Source organism: Vespa crabro, chromosome 2 (genome assembly GCF_910589235.1).
Source record: "Vespa crabro chromosome 2, iyVesCrab1.2, whole genome shotgun sequence".
Classification (NCBI taxonomy): domain Eukaryota; kingdom Metazoa; phylum Arthropoda; class Insecta; order Hymenoptera; family Vespidae; genus Vespa; species Vespa crabro.
This window is the reverse complement of record NC_060956.1, coordinates 15,711,751-15,738,099: the sequence shown is the minus strand read 5'-3', so window position 1 is coordinate 15,738,099 and position 26,349 is coordinate 15,711,751. Positions and strand designations below refer to the sequence as shown.

The following is a 26,349-nucleotide window of genomic DNA, read 5'->3' as shown; positions in this document are numbered from 1 at the left end:
CTCGTCGCGATTGCATTCACGTTTCGTATCCTCTTCTTTGCCCCTTCCCCACCAATTAAACCTTTAAGCCTTTTCTCTATTTTTTTTTCTTATTCCCAATCTCTATCTCATTCTTCTTTTGATTCTACATATATACAATTTTTAATATAGTTTTTAAATGTTTATAAGAGTATCATTGAATGTGAATATAAATGAAAATGAACGTGGATATAAATGTTTCTACGCGACGACTCGCGATTGGCTATCGTTAATGAGTTCCTAGATACCTACGATCGATCAGACTTCAAAGTTCATTGACATTTGTGAGAAGCGGCGACTCGAAAGATTCGTCTTTCTATAGAGTTTCTAGAGAAAAACCAATAGAATGATATCTACGTTCTTGTAATCTAAAATGAAGTAAAAAGAGAGACAGACAGACAGACAGACAGACAGACAGATAGACAGACAGACAGACAGTCTTAATTATCCGGTTCTTCTAGGAACCTTTTAAAAGAGTCTCGACAACCATTTTTCACCAGCTCGAACGTATTCAGTCGCAGGTGACAAAGATATTGGAAACGCAAAAATGCATCGTCTGTTATATGATAAAAATAAATAGCATACGAAAATAATTACTACTGATGACTCGTCGTTCATACACGAATGTGTATGACGAATTTTTTACGAGGTGGTAGAACAAGAGCTCCGAATGATTGATTTACATGGAAGACAGATTCAAATATTTTTACCCGCCGATCTCACTGTTGCAAGAGAGAAAGAGTTGATATTATATGGACGATACTATAAATGAGATAGCGGAAACGCGTAGACACTTAGAAAGATAAAGTTACGTGACGATAAGGGTTGAAACAAAGGTGGAGATATTCGTAGAGAATAGGTAATTTTAGTCGATAATTGCCAGCCGCTGATAATACCTTGATTGGTAACGGAAATTAGAGGATGAATCTAATTATCTGGTATTATCGTTAAATTTGATCACTGATGGACAATTGTCTTCTGCATTGGCTATGCCAATGCGGCCGACCCAGAAGCCAAAATCGATCGCCGATGCAGAAGGTTCGTTCCTCCTCTCACTCTATCTCTCTGTGTGTATATGCATCCGTGCGAGAATTCATTCCCATTTTTACATGAACGCTCTAGTTGACTATTTCTCGACGAAAGAATCGACAAATTTCATTAATTATATACCTACCTACCGTGCGCGCTGCTTTAAAATGCAATTGCGAAGCGCCGAGCGCTTTATTTGAAAAGCGTTCTCGTTGTTGCCCAGTGAAGAGGGAGGAGAGACGGAAAATGGAACTCGCTAATGAATAATTGTATTTTGCGGTACGGTCATTTTCCTCACTCTTGCAATATTAACAACTTTTTATGGGATTACACCGGAGACCCGCAATTTCGTTCCGTGGCAACAGCGGGAGGAATTTTAATAACCGCCGTATCAAGGCGATGCTTTTTTTCAGCGCGAATGCGAATTCTAGTGTTAACGGAAGAACACGCGCGCGAACGTTTTCCGCGATTCCCGCCGAATAAACAGAGACCGATTAAATTTTCCCTCGACTTTTCCACTTCCCTAGCTTTTTTTCGAACGGAACTTTATACCGACAATGTTCTTTCCTCTCCTTTCTCTCTCTTCCTCTTTCTCTCTCTTTCTCTCCCTCTCCCTCTCTCTCTCTCTCTCTCTTTCTATCTCTATCTCTTCCTCTCTCCCTTTTTCTCTTTTTCTTTCTCTGTCTTTTCTTGCTCCTTTTTTATTGTTCCTCATTTTCTTTTTTTTTTCTCTCTCGTTTCTCTTCTTTTTACTTTCGTCCATTCGCGGGAGATCACGAATCATTTTATTTTCGGTACTTTTCTACGGGTTTGTGAGCTTAACCGCTAAGGACTACCAGTGTTCCGGCCAAATCGAGTTTCCCGTCACGGTATACCGAGCAGAAGTTAAAAATTCAAAGCTTCCGCTCTCTCTTTTCCTCTTTCTCTTTCTCTCTCTCTCCTCCTCCCTCCCGCTCTCTCTCTCTCTCTCTTTCTCTCTCTCTTGGCCTCTCTCATACTCTCCCCAGGCAATGGTAGAGGCGGAGCTACTAGAGGAGCTTTATGCGTGAATGTGGTCTTTACTTTGTTGAAGAGAGACCGTAAAAGGGCCTTGCAGTTTAATCTAAACGACCGAGTAATGAAAATGATACGTAAACAAGGAAGGAGGAAAAGAAGGAGCGTATAGGGAGAGAGGAAAAAGACGTAGGATTCGCAATCTCTCCATCCAGAAAGTGTATTCCGGGGAGAAAAATATTTTTTTTTTTTCAGAGGAGATAATCTATTTTAACAATTTTTAATCATAAAATAGTATATACGTTGAAATCATTTAATTTAATTCCACGTTTCATGTAATCGGAAAGATATTAAGCCTCTCAATCTAAATAACTCAATCGAATATCTTAAAAATTAATTAAATTATCGCAAAACGTTTTGGAGCAAAAGTTATATCGCGTCGAAAATATGTTAACACGGAAATTAATCTTTTGTTACAATACGAAATTATAACCGAAATGAAAACTAATTTAATAATATGTATATAAATTGACAAATTCCTTATTACCAACTCACGTAAATTATAATCATGCAAATTGTAAAATCCACTACTCTGTAGTAATTACAACATATATTCAATTTCTATTATTTTATACGTTTCGACAAACTAAACTGCATAAGTATTAAAATCTGTGTAATGAGCAATGAAGTAGCAAATATAGTAGAAAATAAGCGAGATATCAATTCGCATTTACTTTTGTAGATCAAAGTAAAATTTTCCTTTGGAATAGTATGATGAAACATGTCTCGAATCGTTTCTGCTTCCGTACGCAATCTGACACTCGAACGAGCTTGCGATCACACACGTAGAAGCTATTCTCCGTGTGTGCGTAGAAACGTCACATACCCGAAACGCGCGTGCTCTATACGATGACAAACATCGTAGATTCCGTTCAATTCCAACGACTATTTTGCTTTAAGACGCAACCCACGCTGGAATAAAAGCTCGTATCGTGTAAACACAAGTTGTATGCGTTGACAAACTTGTGCTAGTACATACACAAGTACTATGTGGTATATGTATACAATATACATATATAAATGTGCATATGCGTGCAAAGCTTCAAACGTTCCGACACCAATTTTATAGTATCGGCTGAGCGAGGAAAATCGTATCGGACAGGACAATAAACTAAGCCCTTACGAGAAAGGCAACCCTTTCTCAGATTTTATGAAGATGATATAGTCTCTGAAAAGTGTCGTTGCGGAAATGAACGTCGTTAAACCTTTAGAGTGCCATCGTAGTGTAAATGAAATGATTTCATGACCTAAATCGTAATCTCACTTGGAATCGATATCTCGGTTAGTTTACCGAAAAATTTTTCATATTTTTTTTCTTTTTTCTCTATTTCTCCCACACGCTCGACCGAATTCGCGATGATTCAACGAAAATTGTATTATATAGAAGTTCTGGTACACAGTCAATAAGATTCGTTGAGCATACTCGCTTAAACTTCGTTTTTTTTTCTTTTGTTTTAACTCTCCTTTTCGGAAAGGTAACAAGAACCGAGATTCAAGTAGAAATATCCGCCCTTTCGCCTCTACTCTAAAGTTAAATCTTATGGCTCGTGTCGAGTACCATCGTCTATTTTATGGGAAGAGTAGGAGCTCTCGAAAACGTTACTTTCACGGAACATACGGAAGGAAATCTAGATACTTCTGTTAGAATTGGAACGGATATTTCTTTCTTTCTTATTTATCCATTGAAAAAAAAAACTATGATAACTTTAATTACTGGCGGAAGAAAAATTTGATGTTTTCGTAACTCTCCAATAGGAAACAATGTGCAAATTCATTCGGGATATACGACGAAAGAAACTTTTGAACGTGGTAATTGCCGATAGTAGTTTCGTCTCGCAATATTGTCTACAAGACTTCACGGAATTCTCTCTGAGAGTGAGACAATACGGAAATGACAAATTGTTTCCTCTTTTGAGTTTGTGGCTAACTTCGGAGTCGTTGTACAGCGTCGGATCGATCGTCAATGTGTACCCAGAATTGTGAACGAAAAAATAAATTTTTTTAATCAACAAACAACTTTTTACAATATTTGCTTTCCCTTTGCTTTCGATTGCTTATTTATTTATCGAATAACTTTTGAATATAACTTTGATTGGTAAAACATGATATTCTTTTAATATACTTCTAATAAAGTTCAGAAAGATATAAATTTAAAAAGACAACGAATATACCTATGATATAATTAATTCAAAGAAGATATGTATTAAAAAACTTGAACTTGTCTACGAAAGAACTATAAGAAAGAAAAATTCACATTATAAGATTTTGTTAAAGATCGTTAAAAAAAAAAAGCTCTACGTTCATCTATCTGTATTTATTGATAAAGGACGATAGAAAAAGCATCCAAGTTAGTAACTTTCCATTCGCGACTGGTAATGGACACGAAAATCCGGGTATCGGGTTGGCAAAACCCGAGCGATGATCGAGGGCAGGCCAAGCAGAGATAGTTCTGCTTTTTATCGAAGCTCTTCGGGGCATATTACACTGGCGGAGAGATCGTTAGTACCGTGGCTGCTTGAAATACAGCCGGTTTGCGCTACCAGAAAGCGAGCTTTACACAAACGTCCGTATGATATGCGAATATATCCATGTAGACGAAGGCGCGAGATGCATGTAACGCTTTAAGCTATATACAGACATATGTATCAGGTAAGAGTGCACTTCTGCTCTTACCAACATATATGCATACGTACGTAAGTACGTACGTTTATATGAATGTATATATGTATGTATGTATGTATGTATGTATGTATGTATGTATGTATGTATATATGTACGTATGTCAAGGGAATATAGATATTCGATAGAACGTTCTTGTAAAATATTTGAAAAACTTCTTATCACTGTAAACAAAAATATTCTTTACGTGATACGAATACTGATATACATACATAGTTTTTAGTTCATACATATTTCTACAACATGGTTGTATATCATATGAATATTATATAGAAACCATTTGCACAGCAAGGCAATCTTGCCGATTACTCGACAAATATAAAATGTAATGAAAAAAAAATGATAATAGAGTCGATGATAAGAGATGAATGGTAAAGAATGCGGAAAAGTAAAAGAATGAATATGAATGAAGGATAAACTGATCAGTATTAAACTTTTTTCTTTTGTTCATAAAACGGTGGTAACTATATTTTGTTGTCATCACGTTTTTCTAATATTTCAAATACGTCATGATTTAATCAAGCGGAATTGTTCGGTATGTCACATTCGATGTTTCTCATTTAAAAACGCGAGCACAATTACGCGTGTTGGCTCACGGATATCGTGGAGAGATAGATAATGGTCGAGAAAGGAAGGAAACCCAGAAGCAAAGAGAAGGGTAAAAAGACAGGCAGTGAGAGAGAGAGAGAGAGAGAGAGAGAGAGAGAGATCGTTGCCAGCGATCAGCGTGTCTGAATAATTGACGTTTTTTCACCGTTATCAGCACAATCGATGGATATTCTATCAAAAGAGACTATAGTGTTTCCCTTTTATTCATACATTTACCATGTTCATTTTTAATAGACTACCTCTTTCTGTGAACTGTCGAACACGTTAATCAAAACCTTTTCCTCTAATGATGTTAATTATAATAAGGGACTCTATTTTCAAATCTGGGATAACGTGACAAGAAACGAAAGAAGAAACGTGATATTGTCGTGACACGAGGATAAAAGGTTGGAAGTGTATATATTATATACATATACATATATAAACACACGCGCGCACATATACACATATACATATATAAGTATACTATAGTATAAAGGAAAAAAGGAAAAGTACCAACTATATTGTTTAGAGTTCTTAACGTCGAACAGTTTTTACAAGTACGATGGAAATAGTAATTATAATTTGTAGAAAACGGGGAAAATCGATGAGGTTTTCGATTTCGCGGCTTCGATTAAAGTCAACAAAATCTACGACCATGGAGTCTGCGAGAGAGAAGTGGAAGAGCCTCGTAGAGCTCGGGTCAATATTTGAGGCAAAATTGAAAAGGGATAATTAGCAAACCCGAACGCGTTCCATCCTATAGTTCGTGATTCGGATGTCATGTTCTATGAGCTATTCTATGTATTGCTAAATGTACACGTAGATCGTGTCGCGTTGTTGGCAAAAAAAATTTATAACGGTTGATAAATTCTGCAAAGCGTTTTTCTAATTGTGAGGTTCAAGAATAACCTTTGTACCGTTTCATTTCACGAGGAACGAGTAACAATTGTTAAAAATTAAAAATGATTACCGTTAAAGAAAGGACAAAAAAAAAGGAAAAGTAAGGGAACAAAGCACATCAGTTTACTTAATTACTGCGCAAACTTGTATTCAGAATGAGAAAGAAAGAAAAAGAAAGAAAAAAAGATGACGTTATAAGCTTTTTTCCCCTCTTTCTTTACGTCGAATTAAGACTTATGTTTACGACTTATGTGACTCTATCTTCCTACTGCGAAGCGAAAAAAAGAAAGAAAGAATATTCTCCAAAATGCATTCTTGTAGATCTTTTATAAAATATAATAACAATTCTCTTGGAGCAACCGTAGCGATGAAACATTCACAACACTGTAATATCCAATATTCGTTCCGCTAAATATTTTCCTATGGTTTAGAGAAATTTCAATGCTATTTTATTCCTGTGCTACTGTTAATGTCGGCGTAAAAAAAAAAAGAAATAAATAAAAAAGACAAAGATACAAAAACGAAAGAAATAATCATAATGACTAGGCAACCGTAGGTATTTCTAGGAGAATATTAAAAATATGAGAAGAAGTGATGAGAGTGTATTCGTGAGATGCCCTTGAGATGTAATACTAGCTGTGTATTTATGAGACTATGATATTTAATATTATTGGCCGGTGTCAATAAATATCGCTAGACGACGATGAAGCTCTAGTTATCGTCATTAAATTTGATCTTTACTTTACTTTTTTCTTTTCCATTTCATTAGATTTTCTTCCTCTCTTTAACGTTATAACAATATGTATTCTGAGAATATTCAGGACTAATAAACGCGAGTAACTCAAAACGATTCGTATAATGAGTTGTATAGAAAACGCATATTCGCATCTGCTTTTCCTAAGAAACCTAAAGGACCGTCAGGAAGATCCTTATAAGTAATGCCTCAGTGTATGTATATAGAAGAGAATATAACGAAAGAGCAGATAGAGCGCCAGCAACGGAGGCGAATTTCTCGATAACCCAAGTTATTAACTCATAAAGGGCGAGTTAAGGTAGGGTAGGGGCTGAAGCATCCCCCGCTATTATCGCGAATTTACATGCTTCGGGAGTAGGGTCGAACGAGATGAAGGCAGACCTGAGTTACACTTCTTCTTTCCTTTCCAGAGGTTGACTACCTCGTCGCTCTCGCATCTTCCTGTTTCCTCCTCGGTCTCATTGGGCAATAAAAGCTGCCGCTATAACGCATAATGGTTTAATTAAGAAGTTCCCGCTTCTAAGTTACCGGAATATCATCAGTAACGATATTCTCTTTTTGGAGAATCGATCGATACGAGTTCATTGCAACGAAAATATCGTCTGTGTAATTGTAATCGTTGAATTGATCGAACGATCTCTCTAAGGAGAGAGAAAAAGAGATAAAGAGAGAGAGAGAGAGAGAGAGAGAGAGATAAGAGATTTTTTTATTTTTATCAAAGTATTAAAGTATATGTCCAAATCCGAGATTTGACATTAAATTAATCGGCACATTTCCTTATCTCACGCGAGTTTTCGCTTGGCAGATAACGAAAGGAAAACGAAACGTAGAGAAAAAAGAGAAAAGAGAGAAAGAGAGAAAGAGAGACAGAGAGACAGAGAAAGAAAGAGAGAGAGAGAGAGAGAGAGAGAAGGGAGTACGGATGGGAAGGGTAAGAGTCCTTACGAGTCCGCAGAGATGTGAAATGGGTTTAATTAATCTCTGCCTAATTGTGTCAGACGCGCTCGTGGAGACGGTGCCGACTGAGAGCAGAGATTTCCAGCTATGTATTAATTTATGCCATCAAGTTATATGATCTTTGCGGCAGGCTCATTTTTATTGTTTCCTCTTTCTTTCTGTATTTTCTATTTGAAAATGAAAGTAAGAGAAAGAGAGGAAGAAAGAGAAAAATTGAATCAAGCGTGGCAAGTCTACCTATTAATTTTCAAGATTTGAAAATTCGGCAATCTAAAATAGTCATCACTTTTCTCTCATCGGACTTAAACGTGTGTATATATATATATATATATATATATATATACATATATATATATATATATATATATATATGTATATGTTGTGTGAGTAAGCGACGATCGAGCGACGCTCGCCTTGGTATGAGTAAACTTCGGCTCTTATCGTGGACGTGTGTGCTTTCAAGAGATAGCACGGACTACGTCAAAGGGAATAAGCGATCGATACTCTCGATGGCCCTTTTGTCGAGGGATTAGCTCTCACGGATTCTACCTACGGCACGGCTCATAGTTAGTGAGAGAGAGAGAGAGAGAGAGAGAGAGAGAGAGAGAGAGAGACAGAGAGAGAGAGAAAGAGAGAGAGGGGTGGGAAGACAAGATGAGAGTGCCCCCGAGAAATTCTCGTCCAACCAAACATAATCGACGTGATCGCGCATGGACTCGATGGTCTTTCACGGAACGATTAGCACTTGAAAATCAACGGTGCTACGATGCACACGGTCAAGCTATAATCTTTTCCTTGCTCCTTTCATAATCGATTTCTGTATCAGAAATATATTTTCTATAAATGTATACATGTGTGCGTGTGTATAAGAGAAAAAGAGAATTTCATTGATATTAGATAAGAGAAAGAAATAACGTCGGAGATGAAAAGAGAAGAAACTAAAGTCGTAATGTGGAGAAATCCTAAAAATAGAAAGAAGAGCAGGAGCTTGCCAACTATTGACCATGAAGAAGAGATTCGTTCGGCCGTACTCGCAAGAACATGTCGTCTCCGCGTTCTTGTGTTCTCTTCTTCTTTCCCTCTTTCTCTTTGGTTTTCATTTTATAGATGGATTACCGGAGGTTTACGTTCGTCGAAGCGAACAAGATAGAGTTTTTACGTTCGAGTTTACCTCCCATGTATCCACTTCAAACAAATCGATTTTCTTCCCTGATATCGAAGATTCTACGTCTTTTCTTTTCCGACGGTCGTAATTCATACGACCATATGTTTTTCGTAGTTTCATAAGGGATAATTTATGAATTTAACGACACAATTTTAAGAAGCATCAAAAAACATAAATATAGTGATATTATGAAATACAAATTTAATGTATGGAGCTTGGTAATAAGACTCATGACTCATAGACTCGACTCACTCTTTGCGTTCTCTTTCTTTCTTTCTTTCTTTTTTTTTTCCTCGTTCCTCGTACTCGACTGTTACTATCCTTCGCATAGAAACTACTTCGACGCAACTACTCTACTTTATTACCGCGCTCTACTTCACTTCCATGTTCACGACTTCACAGTATGTTCCTTCGGCATTTCTATCCTCGAAACTTGCGAGAAACTTATCCTCCGCACTCCTTCTCTTTCCCTCTCTCTCTCTCTCTCTCTCTCTCTGCCTTCTCAAAGATTCTAAACTAATGTCTGATTTATCATCGTACTCTCCCAACAAGAAAACCCTTCGATAAGAAGAGTCTAATGAATGTTCTATCTCGTAGCGTAAATGTTACGGGCATTCATTTGATAGTGTCTTGGGCGTCTGAATGTAAATGATAAGAAAAGGATAGTTGTTACGACAAAGAAAGGAAACAAGGTTATATAAATCGATGGCTCGACGTACATATATATCTACATATTACTTCAGAAAATCGAAAGAAAGAAAATGTAAGATGAGAAAAAAGGAAGATATTGTAAATCCAATACAAAGAAGAAGGTTAGCGAGTGAACGAGTCGACCGATGTCTCGATGCTTTCGATATTCGTCGGTCTTACTTCGGAATAGTTTTTCGTCCTCGTATCCTATTGCACAGTGGAGAAAGATCATGAGAGTGTGTAGATACAGCCGGAGATGGTCGTAGATAGAGAGAAGCGAATAGAGAGGAGGTCGGAACACAGTTCCGTTGGAGGCACCTCTGCACTTGGCGTGAAAGGCTGTTAGCATAGGAATGGTTCACCCTCAAGTGGAGTGGTCTATTGTCGGGTCAGCCGTTCGTAGAAGTGCCATCGGCCTCGAAGTGTCGTATATACTTCGAGAAAGAACACTGAGTGCGCTATCGAGAGACCGGTACAACAATGGATGAGTGCAGTCCCGAGCGTCTGCTGCCTTCTTGTTACCGCTGTTTCCATTGTTCCACTGACCCTTACCCTCACTGTTTCCACTTCGACTTTACGCTTAGAATCAGTCGGCACGGTACGCGTAACATCGTCTTCCTTCTCGTTCTCTTTCTCGTTTTCTTTTCTTCTCTTCGTTTGTCTTCGTCGAGCCAAATGCTTTTCCTTTCGCGGCATTTCCTCCTCGAATCCGTCGCGTGCCTTGAATTATCGCTCGATTACATGAATTCCTACGGACGAACGATAGCTATGTGTTTCTTCGAAAAGGAAGAAGATCGTTCTTTTAAGACAGCCAAGAAGAAGGAGCCAACCACGGAATTATTCTCGTTAATCTTTTCTCCTAAATTGAATACGATCGATGTACGATAGATTGCTTTGCTTTCTCGTTTCTTTTCTTTCTTATTCTCTTTCCTTCCGGCTTTCTTTCCTTCGCGATTTAACTCCTGTCGTAAATGCGCCAAATAAAACAATAATATTATGGAACAGAGCCAAGCGAAACCGTACAGAATGTTTTCTTCGTATATCCTTCTCGTTCTTTCATTTCTCTCTCTCTCTCTCTCTCTCTCTCTCTCTCTCTTTCACTCTCTCTCCTTCTTTTATCTTTTTATTCTTTTTTTGTCCCTTGTTAGATTTTCTCATCGACATAATATTATATGTACGCTGCGCTTTTTCTTCTATATAATTCGCTGATGTGGGACGGTTTCTCACCGAGCAATTTCGGGAAATAAGCCAACGTGGAAAATTACGTGTTATCGATCTTCACATATTCGATAAATGATTAAGTCATCGGTCGTAGATACGCTCGCTCAGTTTACGGAACGTCTCTCCTTATAGTTCTATCGTTTCTCGAAAGTAAGCAGGAAATCAAACTGTATCTTTCTACTCTAGTTTTTCTTTCTTGGTGCGTATCCGTGTGAAAGATGCTATCTATTTCCATAAAGTATTCTACGAGAAAATCGAGCGTAGCTTTCACGTCCATCTTTCAACTCAAATTAACTTTCAAAAGTTTTTAAAGGAACTATCAATGATACTTAAACAGCCTTTGCTACGCTAAAAAATGATTTCTTAAAGTGTTTTAGATTGACATGGTAAAGAATTTTAAAAGCTGACACGTCGAACTCGTATCGACGAAAACTTTTAAACATGCGAAGGCGACGGTTTAAATATCGTTGAGTTAACGAAATTAACGGAGTTACAAACGTGAAAGTTTTGAGCGATCATCCTTCTTCGTTCAACATGATCAACGCTCTCTGTCATTCTTTGAATTTGCTTAACGCTTTTTGTCTACCCACGTACGTTCTCTTTCCACTCGACACAAACATTCACGACTTGCATCGTCCAGATGAGATTTAAAAGTGGTTATTTTTTTTCGCCCCACGAAAATCATCCAACATTTATTATTACGCGTCCAATAAACGTTCGATCAACACGTTTCATCGCCGTCGGATGAAATAAAAGCGTATTTCGTTGTCGAGCACGTCAAACTTTGTTTTCTCTATACGTCGTTTTTTCCCCTCTTCTTTCCCATTCTTTTTTTATTTTGTCCAACGACGTGAAACTCCGGTGAAGCGTTATGAAAATTATAGGAAGTCGATGTCGTTGCAGGCAAAGAGCGATAAAAACGATGATCCGTAAAAAGATCAAGTATGGAAAGAACGATGAAGAAGCGAGTGAGATCGAGAACGTGGAGAAAGAGAGATGTGCCGGGTAAAAACGATTCAGTTACTTTATGACGACACATCGCGCTCATAGTTCCCATATTCGCACAGGACATTGTATGCGGCAAGTAAATTGAGCCTCGTGAATCGTAGATAATTGATTACGGCTGTCGTGGTGTATTCTCTCGCAGTGTGTCCGTGCAAATCTTTGTGACATTTTCATTAACTCGCTATGAAAAACGCGAGTGGAACGAAGCATAAAAGAAGAACGGAAAGAAATGGTAAGAGAAAAAAGAGAAAGAGAGAAAAAGACAGAGAGACAGAGAGACAGGGAATACACGCGAAGAGCGAACGAAAAAGAAGAAGTGGGAGCGAAACGAGTTGGAGCGAAAGAAATGAAAAGGTAAAAAGGGAAGTGGAAAAAGCGAGGACGTTCGCGCGGAATAATTAAATATCTTCTCCCCAAATACATATTTATACGCGAATCTTGGTTATTGGAATAAAGGAAGTGTCTCCGTTACCTCTTCTCATTTTCCTTTCTTCCTTGGATTCTTTGCTCTCATCCAACTAGGATCGTTGGCGCAAAACGTGAATGCAAATGATGATGGTGATGTTAGTTCATTCGTATGCAGATATATTCGTGTGATACGTTTTTGAAACTGGCGAAACTTGATATGACGAATGGTATATCCTGATTATGATTGAATATTTTCGTAATTATCGAATGAACGTTTGTAAGTTAGAAAATATTTCTTTTTCTTTTTTTCTCTCTTTTTATCTTTCATATATACAAGTAGATATATACCTATACATCGAAATACTTTTCCTCGAGAAAACTTACTCGATTTCTGACATGTTTCAAAAAAGCATTACTTATGAAATAACGGACCTAACATGCCATGTCTCAAATGTTAATGCAGCGAAATGAGATGTCCCTGTTTTCGAATGAAATATTGCGAAATATAAAGCCGCATAAAATACGATTGATGTACCATAAGCTTTGCCAACGTTCAACCATGTATCATTTCATCTTTCAACGACGATATAAACCGAATCGATAAGTCGAGATATACTTTTCATTCATCAATACCGCAAATCGAAGCTTCATCGTTCAATCGTATCATCATTTCGCCAAATGATTTTTGCCTAAAGAAATGACCATGGTGAAAGCTAAATGATAATCTAATAATTTACTACCTTGATTCGGCACACGCGGTATATGATCGATTATTTCACCATTAATTTCAGACTAATAACAACGACAAAGCACGCCGCATTGATCCAAATAATTACTTCGCGCCAAACCGCATGATCTTCAAACCCACTAATATTATCATGATCGCTACAAGCTTCGAAACACATCGCGAAATTGATCGTTCCTTCTTTCTCTAACTCACTTTCTTTCATTCTCTTCTTTTTTTTTTATTTCAACAGTATTTAGAGGCAACAATTTTTCACGTATCGACACGAAGGTTTTTTACTTTTTGAACAGCAGCAGACCCGTTTTTCTCTAGGAAAAAAAAAAGTAAAAATAAGTAGAAAGAAAAGAGAAAGAGCATCAAAAGCGTAGGGTATCTATGGCGTGAAGGAAGCTATCAGGGATACTTCGAGGTGATTTTCACTAAGGTGGTAGCGAAGCAAATTGCTGTTTCCCAACGCTTCTTCTATGAACGAACAAAGAGAAAGAGTCGCGAGAAAAGTAATGTACCTTCCAGATTCCTCCCTTCTGCCGTTTTATCTTCTCTCACGTTTCCATCTACGGCTACGTTCTATTCGTATTTCCGTTGACGATAGAAATTGTGAAAATACATGTATTGACAAAGCTTTGTAAAAGGATTCATCAGTTTTCGAAATAGCTTACATATCGTCTAGAATTGAAAGTTCTTGCATTGGATCGTAAAGCGATCGATAAAAAATGAAAAAACTAAAGAAACAGGGAGGAAGAGAGAGAGAGAGAGAGAGAGAGAGAGAGAGAGAGAGAGAAAGAAATAGCTCCTCATAAAAATTCATAGTGCTTTTAAATAAATCTCTTATTCGTCTGTCATTTCGCGGATAAATTCGAGAGTCACGTAACGTGCGTGTTCTTTTCAAGTTTTTAAGTGTGTGGACCATGGAGATGGTAGAGTTACGCATACTATCCGAAAACGTAGCATGGTGCATTATAGAAACTATGGTTAGAACGGAGAAAGCCGGAAGAGGAGACGACTCGTGGTCAAATTTCAACTGCGCGCACTTCGATGCTTCCGTCTCGATCAATTTACTTCTCGTTTGCGGCTGCATACCAATAGAGGGACAGTGCATCGTACTGCATCGCGCTCCATGGCGGAACGTGCATCAATCATAGGTAAAATTGTGCAGCCGAACGCGGCGCAATTAAGTGTTCCATTTCTAACTCGCTCGTCGACACGATCATTTCTGACACAATCGTTCACCATTCGATCTACCTTTACTCTACGTGCTTTCCACATTCAACCTTATAATCGTATCTACTTTAAAATGTAACTCATATATATATATATATATATATATATATATATATCGCCTTATAAATGTCTCTCAATGGCTTACATTTTTAAATTACGCATAAAGAATAACCTGTGATAATTATTACATTGGCTTATATACTAACTTTATTAATCGGAGAGAATTGTCCAAATACTTAAGGATGATTGTCGATCGTATTTGTTTTCTTTCTTTCTCTCTCTCTCTCTCTCTCTCTCTCTCTCTCTCTCTTTCTCTCTCTTTTATAATATTTTTATTTCTCATTAAAATGGAATCGTATATTTATTCAAATATATTTACGTATTCACCTGTTCCCCAGAGCTAAACAAAATTATATATCATTCCTGACGTTTCGATTTCAGATATCGATTTATCTCGGAAGAGGAAAAACGTGCATCAAGAATCGTTAATGGCTTACCCAGTCGCGAGAAGAATTACGAGAGATCCAAAAAGCACGAACATCCGCTCTCGTTTCCACACAGAATCTACGCTCGTTACGAGATCATCGGTGGAAACGATCGTCCTTATCGTATCGTTTCGCAGTAATGCACGTTCTAATCCCCTCTCTTTCTCCCTCATCCCTTTCCATTTGACATCGAAGGTAAAAGCGACTGTTTTTAAACGTGCCGTAGACTTTAGTAGAAAAGAATGATAATCGTCGTTTTCCGTTATTCTGGCATTAGGCTGTAGAAAAATATTCACAAACGAATACGCAGCCGCGTCTCGATTTCTCTCTCTCTCTCTTTCTCTCTCTCTCTCTCTCTCTCTCTCTCTCTCTCTCTCTCTCTCTCTCTCTCACTTACTCTCCCCTTTCCCTACACTTTATACTCTAATAACCCATTCCCTTTTCCGTCCTCTGCGTTTCACCGAGCTTCTCAACGTCGTTCGTACTCTCCTGTTCCTTTTCCTCACCCTTTTTCAACCTCCCCTACCGAGCGACATCCACCAAATTGCCATCCGGACGTTTTTATTCGGCTATTTGCTTCCAGCTCTAGCAGGACGACTAACGCTTTTCCTCGTCTTCCTCTTTCTCCTTTCTGCGCCACCTAATCGTTGAAAATCGTTTTGGGAAAGCGCTACGTTCCTCCTGGATTAAATTTCTACGAATAAAGTGAAAGAGAGAGAGAGAGAGAGAGAGAGAGAGAGAGAGAGAGAGAAAGAGAGAAGTTCAAGAGTTGCCTGTTTTTGGACCACATGCTACGTTTACCTTCTCAATACGCAATTCTTCCCCTTTTCGCAATGACTCTTCCGACGACTATTCCCCCTTTTCAAGTTCGCTTCTTGAAAATGTCGAAAGATACGAGCCAATTTGTCCCCCTTCTGTCCTTCCTCTTTTTACCAAGAGAAAAGGTCGCCGAAGCAAATCTGAAGTATTCTTGCAAGATTAATTAAAATAGAAATTCCTTTAGTTACATACCCATATTAAAGTTATGACATTGTTTCAAAACATCAAGAAACGACATTGGAATTTTTAATATGTATTATATTTGCCTATCTTCATATACTTTTCTAGCCTTATAAACATTCATTGACATTTTCAAACATATAACTGTTTTGTAAAAAACATGGATTTTTTTGGGGGACGTATAAAGATCTACTTTCATGAAAAATAATATTCTTGCGATCAAAGCTAACGATGATAAGTTAAAATACCTCGTTTTTTCTCATTTCTAGAGAAGAGAAAATCGTTCGATCAAAAATCGCTTCCGGTCTTGAATTATTTCCGATAGATACTTGTGTTTGAGAAAGAAAAAAGAAAACGAGCTTCTTACGTTTATATTCTCTATTACGTTTTACGTTGACTTCACGCGAATAGTCGAACTATTTGCGCTTCATTATCACCTCATGGAAAAAAAACCCTAATGGCAATTCGCATGACTTTGAATGTCCAGCATTGTTCTCTTTAGTCGCGATTATTAAAATGCCTTTCGAAAGAGCGATAAAAAAAGACTCTACTTGTGATCCTTTCGTTGCCTACATCTCTCCTCCATCTCCTCACTATCAAGGTTTGCCTTTCAACGGCTAGCACTTTTCCTTTAGCGAAGGATTCTTCCTTTTCTCCTTCCGTTCGTCGTCATTTTCTTCGTAAGCCGACCATTTCTTTGTATATTTATTCTTTTTGCAAGCCTCCTCTCTTTCACTCCTTCTCTATCCTACTCTTCTTCCTTTTTCTTGGTCTCTTTTACACTGTTGAGGACACCTTCAATTTAAGTTCTCCGTCTCCGGGCACATAAAGCTTTTCGCAGGCGCGAAAGGGGCTCGACTGTCGGCGCTTCTACACGATCAAAGGCACTCTTTTCGACGTTGATTAACTCCAACCTGTCTCGAGCAACGAACGACCGTTAGGCTTCTGGATGTTCTCTTTCTCTCTCTCTCTCTCTCTCTCTCTCTTTAACTTTTCTTCTAATGACTGACATAAACGAGCCTACTTTCATCATGTCTATGATTTTTCTCTTTTTATTTTCACGTCATCGAGGAGAAAAATTTTCTTAAAAGTTCTTATAAAAAGCGCAACATAGAAATTATAGTTCCTAGTGGCAAAAGCCATGCGATTTTAATAACGCGTAACTAAAGAGTTTTAAGAGGTAATTTAAGAGGTAGGTTGTAGCGTATCCTACGAGAGAAGGAAAGAAAGAGAAAGAGAGAGAAAGAAAAAGAGAGAAAGAGAAAGAATCATCGTCCGTACAGGAAAGATACGCTTTACTGCAATAAAATTGTGTTACTAGCGCATTGTGGTTACGGATAGTTAACATCAAAAGCAACGATTTTATTTCATCGATCCTTTTTACTTGTTTCTTTCTTTTTCCGTAAACTCGCGAAGGAACGTAAAGAGAACTTTATTAACATTGTTTACAACTATATACTATTCGGCTACTCGATAATTTATTCGATCTGAAGCATTTACGTAATAAGTATTTCTCAATCAATCTCTCGTTTGTCGTAATTTTTAAACGAATCTTATGCGTCTGGAAACTACCTATTATTTTTTGAGCATTCTCAGAACATCCTTATATAGATTTTCCTCTCAACAATACGTACACATTTATACGATTTATGTTATCAGACATATTTTCATCTTCATCTCTCTTTTTACCTTTCTTATATTTAAGAATCTAAAAAGTTTTTACATTTCACATTTCATCGCGTTTTAAAAATCCGAGGGAAGAATGGAAGAGAAAAAAGTCAACGTCGTGAAACTTCGAATTGAAGCCAAAGTAAGACTTCCACCAAGCGTGTTACACCGAACGAGACCTTTTACGAGCGATCTCTAGGCAAGATAGAAGCGGACTATCCACTAGGCTAGACGATGTCCGCTCTGTAAGTCCGGAATCTGATGGTAGTTTGAGAGATTGGATAAGGAATCCATAAGCTTTTCGACGTAATCCCGATGTGTTTGAAAGCGCACAGCCGGCTCTCCCAGAGGAGACTCTCTCGAGCAAAGTGATTTCTCTTCGATGGAGGATGAAAAAGGAGAGTGCTGAAGAGGATCAGAAAAGAAAAAAGAAGAGAAGCAAAACCGCATTCGAGTTCCCTTGAGTTCGCTCGAGTTTTCCATCCATGTATCGTTCTTCTTCGTTCTTCTCAGTGAAACAAGTTCCGATAAAAGAAGAAACTGATGGTTGATATTCGCGAATCGAAGCGAATTCCGCGTATCATCGTTATTTACTGAAAATACTGCCACTTTTCTTAAACCATATTGAACACACGCCCGTTACTTTAATAAACCTGACAATAATTTTTTATCAAGTAATGTCATTATTATGCGAAAACTTAGCCAATCGATATCTCCTTGTTCGATCATCAGTAGGAATGTAACACGAAATTTTTTCTTTGAATGTGACACAATGAAATAGGTATCGGTGCTAACCTCGTAAAAATTTGATTCTTCTACTTTATCTTGGAACGAGAGAATAAGCCTAAGAAAAAATACGATAAAAGAGAAATATATATATATATATATAAAGAGAGAGAGAGAGAGAGAGAGAGATGTCGAGCTTTACAATCTCGTTCGGAAAATAAAAACAAAAATGATTTATCATATTTTTGTGTCTTCGTAGAAAATAGAGAGAGAGAGAGAGAGAGAGAGAGAGAGCTGGATCAACTACTTTGTCTTGATTGCTTTGATTCGATCGTTCGATCAAAACTCCAAACTCCTCTTTATCGAGGATATTGTTAAAAAAAGTTTAGCCGAACTTTCTAATAAGCGAACATTCCAATATATTATTTGCGACTTAAAAATACATTTTATCGACGAGTTAAGCCTTCGTGAAATGTAATATCGTATTCCATCTTTTCGAAAACTGTTAATAAACGGCAGAAAAATACAATTTTTTTACTTGCAACAACGATTGTTCATTTCTTTTGCGAACTCGACTGCGATCTCCCGCGGCAACAAGTGCTCTGTGTCAAATCAATCCCGTAAAGTCATAAACGTAAACCACGTGAGCCCTTTCGTGATATATCGATCGATTACGTGCGAAAGTCGTTTATAGACAATTTGATGCTTTGATTATATATTATTTACAATTTCAAGCATCCTGCCTTCGTATCGAAAGATCTAATCTATCTTTCAGTGGTAAAAACTTTCAAAAAGAAAAATTAAGCAATTAAAAATACCAAAAGTTATTTTAAATACAATAAAATTCAATGAAGAAATATACTAAAGTGTTTTCGTTTCTTAAATCGAATAGTGCGAAAAAGCGGAAAAAGAAAGGAGAAATACATAAATGCATATCCTTCCTTTGAAAAGTTTTAATTTTTTAATAAACATTATCTATAAACTAACAATTATATTTTTTTCTATACAAAAGCAATATCCTTTTTACACCACATTAAATTCTATATTTCTTTTTTCAAGCGCCAATAACATTTTATCTTCTTTACGTTATGCGAATAAAAAAATGAAAAATCGTGAAGTTATTTTAGTCCACGAATTCTTCTTCCTGAGTATGAATCGATACGTTTTGAAAGTGGACTCGTCTTTTTCTTGTTTCTTTATTAATTCCACAAAAAGTTCCATGTAAAGAATAAAAGAAGAAAAATTTAACACGCCTTCGAAAAGTATAAATTTTATTGATCAATTTTATTATTCATAAAACGACGCTGAATTTTGCTTTTCTATCGGCTTCCTCGTTACTGAAATCAAGAAAAGAAGGTAAGAATCGATTCTCAATCAAAAAGAAGCAAAGTTCCGCGAAGCTTCCGTAAAGGTTTTGCAAGGGTTCCAACCATAGCAAGTGTACACGTATAACTGGTAATATGCAAATATTATCTCGTCGCATCGAAATTTATTCATAAGGAAGGGGGAAGCGGGCAGAAGAGTTCGCCCGCGGCTCTCACCACCATCGAGAACTTGTACGGAACATCCCTTCGTGGCTCTCCTATTCTCCTTCTCTCTCTCTCTTTCTCTCTCTTTGTCTCTCTCTCTCTCTCTCTCTCTTTCTCTCTCACCTTAACAATTCGTACCAAAATTGTTATAATGAACTTATGCTCGTGCAAAAGTTCTGCTCGGTCCAAGCGAGCTATGTCGACTCTTCTTCGATTCATTACTCTCTTTATTATGTTCTGATTATATTTAGAGTAAATCGAGAAGTAATAGCCCACATTTTTTTTTTAACTTCAATACATCGTAAATTTAATCGATATTCAAAGGAGAAAAATATGTTTCCATAAGTAAATACATGAGAAATTATATCAAGATAAAACTAAAAAGTAATCATACATTTTTGTGAAACAAGAAAAAAAAAAGAAATTGTTTCCTATGCACAATTTCATTTTATCCCCACTGTCTGGGTGTCATAGCGTAGGTAAAAAAAGATTTCAAATATAACCGAAAGAAAAATTATTTCTTTTGCTCTTAGAAAATTTCTCCGCGAAGATATATTCAAAAACATAAATTCAAAAATGTTGAATATTCTTCGTAAACTTCTTACATCAAACACATCGAATCCGATGTACAGCTGTACTTTTCCCCACACCTGATGTATTCAACATTATATTCTTCCACAAAACTTTCTGCATTGAAAAATGTTTATCCGAAGATGAATCTTCCATAAACTTTTCGCGTTTTGAGTTATCAAAATGTTTATCACGTTTTGTTATTTTTGCCGCTTGAGATTCTTCCAATTTCAATTTCCTCTATTTTTACTTTTTTCAATATTCTTTAAGAGATGTCAAAATTGAAGTAACTTCTCCTACGTTTTCTAAGTAGCTGAATTATAACTGATGACGTACAACGGATTGGATTAATTTTATTGAACATTTTGTCTCTCGTATTTGTGTTGCGAGTATTTTTATTAATTGCTTGCGAATAATCATGGTTAGTAAATTATGAGTTAAAGAGAGAACAGAAAATTTTTGAGAGTATTTAATTTCTATATTACAAATAATATACTTAATTTTTTAATGAGAAACAAATAAAGAGTTAATGAGTTTTGTTAATAATTGTCAGTCCTATCATTAAAAATATCTGAAAATTGGATTATATTGACTGAGTCGTGTTACCCGCAAGTTCATCTCATTTGGAATTACCCTGCATATATACGCGTAATATATTATATTTATATATACCAAGTGTATTATTTTAATCCATATATACAAATATCAAATTTATCTATCAAAGATGCTAATAAAATTTTTCATCAGAAATAGGGAGGAGTTTTTCTTTTCATTTTTATTAAGAAAGAAAATTTTATTTTATCCCTTCTATATTTATTAAATAGTTAATTTGAACTTCGCGCGAATAATTTGAAAAAGGATGCACTATATATAACGTTTGAACCCAATTATTCTTTTCAGTCTATAGTTTATACGTATGTATATCTAGATCACGTTCACAGTTTGCCGCGCAAAATCCGTTTGGTCTTCATCGTAAAGCCGCGCGTAGTTCTCTTACCGCAAACCAGCCTCGATAAATCCAGCCAACCATTCCTCGCCACTTTCCACTTTGCTCTTCGGTCGTACCCAACGAGAAATTGGCGAGTAATGAAGGGTGGAAAAAAAAGAGAGAAACTGAAATGGAACAAGCGAATCGATAGAAAGGTGAATGCTCGAATGGAACGTACAAATCAAATGGATCGAGTCGAATGGCAAATAGCTTATCTAATCGATTCTCTGGAGATCCTAATTGCCACAGATCGCAATTAGATTTATCCTATACAACATGTATACCTATCAAGATTATCAAATGAAGCAATACTTTAACTTCGAATTAACAAATGATAACAATTATGATCAATCTGCGAGAAAAGTAAATACATTAGAAAATTCATAAAGAAGACAATAATGATTTTAAGAAATAAATAAAGTAAGCGAGTAGAAAATACGCACGTGGGATAATGATTCTAGAAGAAAAATGACTAGCAAAGCAAAGACAAAACGTGATAATGCATATCTACATATAAATTTGCTTTCTTTAGTTCGGATTTAGATGAGTGATGTGCTGCTTTTTAGATCGAATTTTATGTTCCATGAATGTTTATTATCTAGCGTGTGCTTCTCACTCACACATAATTTCTTCTTCAAAAACAAACAAGATAGCTAAACTTTATTTTTTTTTTCTTCTTTTTTAATCATCGGTCTTTATCCAAATTAATAGAGTAATTCTGAATGAAATGATTCGGTCTTATATTTCGTAGATAGTCCAATTTTCAGATATTTTTAGTGATAGGACTGACAATTATTAAAAAAACTCACGAACAATTTGTTTTCAATTAAAAAATTAGATAAGTTATTTATAATGTAGAAATTAAGTATTCTCTAAAATTTTTTCGTTGTTTTTTAAATGATTATTTAGTAACAATTTATCAAAAAATAATAATTTTTTGAATGTACTATATTAATGTAGTATATAATTGTATTATAGTGCATTAATATAGTAGGTATATAATTACTACATTAATGTAGTATATAGTTATGTTTGTAATCGTGTAATAAAATATTGTTATAACATTATTGAAAAATCAGGTCATTATTCTCTAATTCTCGGAATTGATGGCTTAGTTTTATCGGGGACAGTTGGTCCATCATAAAAATATACATTGTTACATTCTTAGATACAATGTAAACTCGGCTGCTTACGAAAACAATGGATTTTTATTCTTTAGATTAATCATTTCTAAAGATAAAGGTGTATTATGCGCTTTCTTAAATGAAAAACAACAACCATGTACCTCATGTAACAGAAAAATATACAAAAGAAAATAAAAAACCAGAACAAGTTTCACCTGATTATTCGCAAGTAATTAATAAAAGCACTCCTGTGACAGGCATGTCAAACAAAATAATCAATAAAACTAATCCAATCTCCAGTACGTCATTAAATGTAATTTTATCTGGGTCATGACATTCTGAATCATGAGGTATCTCCCCCATACAATTCAGATGTATGATAAACAAATCTTTTTTTTTTTACAAAAATCTAGGATTATTTTTTAGTTTTATCATGAAATTATAATCTCTCATGTCTCTAGAAATTTACAAATATATTTATCTGCTTTGATAATTTTTGAATATTGATCAAATTTACAATATAATGAAATTTTTAAAAACAGTGAACCATCACTCCTCGATTTACGCTATGGTATTAAAAAATTAACTTGGCGTCGACGGTAGCGACGCATTACACAACAACGAAAAGTATGAGTGTATATAAAATAGTCGGAAGGTGATATTTAAAGGTAGCAGCACGCGTCTTGATTACCGGAGCAATGCGTGCCCGAGGAAACAATGCATGACTCCGTGGCGCTCGCATACAACCGCCCTCAAGTCCTTTCTATGTACCGGAAACAATAGGCATTATATGCCGCGGCACACGCGCGGAAATGGTCTCCCCGACTTGTTTGAACTAGTTATACCACATCTCCAACGTGTTCCGAATGTGGTGAGCATCGCGTTTCTAAGAGGAGAGAGCGCAACAATTACGTTAATGTATTGTCGTCGGTTTCATCGCAGCCGTCGCAACCCTATTTACCCCTTTCCTCTCTTTATCCTCATGTCTTCGTGACATAACGATTTTAATGGGTCGACGCACTCTCTCGTTTTCTAATCGGTATTGCGAAGAAATTATACACCAAGTATCTTAACAAATTTATCGTTCAATAATGAAAAGTGTTCCTCAAAGTATTTATGCATGAATATGCTTTATGTTTATAATAATGAATCCTTTGTAACAAATATTTTCATTAATTTTATATCCAAAATGAGTTCATTTAAAATTGATCGATTGAAATAAAGCATTTTATATGCAAGTATATAGGATTTATCTTTGGGTCAAATATCGCACATACTGTACAAGATTGTATAATTTATGAATCTAAATGAATCTAAAAATGAACAATAAATAAATACATACTTTGCAATACTTTTGAAATTATTATTTATAATATTATCGATGTATTTCGATATCCTGATCCTATCCTATAAAGTGAACGCGTTAACTCATCGACAACGCAAATTTTCAACTGTCGACCTCGATCTCGAATAACTTACCCGTATCGTTGTCTCCCGGAACACCGAGGCTATCGCTGTTATCGTTGATGAAAGCTTCCGCCGTCGATGTAAAGGTTTGCGGCGATAACGTGAGGTCTGGCCCGCTTTCGCTATCAAACAGTTCCAAACTGCTATTTCCTGAAAAATGAAAGATCGAGTTTAATGAGATGAAAAATTTTCGATGATATATAGCAAAATGTTTCATTCGATAGAACAACTATCGCAAAGTGGATAGCTTCCGATGCCAGATCGAGATCGACCTCGAGCTTGGCAAAGATCGTGTTGACAAACGAACAAGATTCTTCGCGCGTCGCGAGCGAACGCGTGCCATGTAAATAATTGGCATCACTTGTAGTAACGCGAACTTGAAGTAACGCGTTATTAACATCTTGTGCTTTGATAATTTCTTTAGGATATTATGATCGTGAACGAAAGAAAAATCGGCTACGTTTATTCTTATTGCAAATAATTCATAGAATGCAACCTTTACTTCGCATCGTGATTTTTTCTTATGTTTCAGGATTAATTCGTCAAGAGGTGCACATACATATGTACTTTTAGCTGATGAATAAAATCTGTTCTCATTTGCTCGTACATTTTACATATGTGCATACATACATGCATACATGCATACATGCATATATACATGCATGCATAGATGCATGTATGCATACATTGTATGTACATATGCATGTACGATATAAAAAATATTTTACGGAGCATATATATATAAACGTTAACATATGACTATCGACATTTCTAGTCCGCATGTGATGGGTTATGTAGGTATGCGTTAGTATTTATCTGTAGCGTGCAAGAGTATGCACTTCGGCCTGAATTAATACATTCGAGATTATGCGTTTGTATTTGCGTTAATGCTCACACCGTAGCACCACCCCGCTTGGGTTAGTTAAATATGTAAATATAAGCAGTTCAGATATATGCCAGGCATTATCTTTCGTTACATCGTCGAATCACAAGAGAGAAAAGGGGCTTGAATGGGATGACCAACGCATTCTCGAATTAACATCGAACGAGAGATGTTATTTGTGCTTTCGTACGTACGCTATATATACTAACGTTCTATACTGGTGCTGGTTCTTTTTTATCAATATTTTGAGCATTGCTGAATATACTGCAAAGTTGCACGAGTATGTAACTGCAAGAGAAAAAGTTGCGTGTTGTTATAAATATGTATTTAAAACGTTATGGATTTCTATCAATAATTTAACGCATTTCCATGACTGGTCTTTGAAATTTGCAATGATACACGTTCATTGTATCGATCATATTTACATTTCTAATGTTTTACATGATAAACCTTTTTTTAAATCGTTGTACTCAGGTGCGCTGAGTTACGATATCTTAAATTTAAAAAAAATTGGTAACATAGCGGTTAACACGAACATAATACTATAGTTACGATCGATGTTCTCTATTACAGAGCAAGATAAAGAAAGAAAGAAAGAAAGAAAGAAAGAAAAAGAGAAAAAGAAGAAAGATATTGCTAGGAGGATAAAGGAAAAGGAACGATTTGTCTTTGGTGAAACGCAATCTCGCTCGACCAACGTAAACCTTGAGCTCACAAATTATGTCGATAACATTAAGCAGTAGGCTTGTAAGAAGTGGGACTCGATATCTACTCGTTATTACGAGTACACGATCTTACAGATAGACACACACATACATACCCGAATATCTATGTACAGTAGCCGAGAGTGTGTCCCACAGTAATAATGTTATTGGCAAACTTTTCAAATTTATTTTCGTTCAAAGAAGGATAAAGAGACGAGGGTGCCGAGAGAAGCGCGATTCATCGAAGCTGCTTCGAAAGGTGAGTCGTAGGAGAAGAGAAAACGAAGAAGAAAAAAGGTGAGAGATTCGATCGTTATCGTGGAGAACGAGAAAAGAAGAACGAAGGAGGAAAAGAAGAAGAAGGAGAGAGAGAGAGAAAGAGAAAGAAAAAGAGAGAGGGAGAGAGAAAACTCACGAGCGAGTTTATTCAGAGCGCGAACGAAGCGAACGAAGCCAACGAAGGGCAGATATTAATTTTCCCGATGTATATGGATGAGTTCCGACTAGGCCACGTTGCAGAGATGCAAAGAGACGAACCGGAGACGAGGTAAAGAGATGGTAGATAGTTAGGGTGGGGGGATTGCTCGTACAGAAGAAAGGAGGAGAGGTTACCACCCGTAGCGTTCGGTGTTACGAGGGATGCTCCGGTGGTACTCCTACAGAATGGCGAAGGGTGGCTAAATTGCTATCGATCTTCCAACCTCGCAAATATCGTTTACTCTAGTCTCATCTCATCCAAAACTGGATGCCGCCAACACCGCGATACGCGT

The 26,349-nt window shown here is 36.5% G+C and overlaps 1 protein-coding gene across 11 annotated transcripts in view; it reads right to left on the bottom strand.

Annotated features, from left to right (window-relative positions):
• Positions 1 to 26,349, bottom strand: part of LOC124433118 — a 299,244-nt gene that overhangs the window by 87,705 nt on the left and 185,190 nt on the right. For all 11 annotated transcript variants that reach the window (XM_046982751.1, XM_046982755.1, XM_046982753.1 and 8 more), the window contains one exon: positions 24,005 to 24,142. In XM_046982751.1, the coding sequence (XP_046838707.1) occupies positions 24,005 to 24,142 (138 nt within the window). The remainder of the gene's footprint in view (positions 1 to 24,004; positions 24,143 to 26,349) is intronic.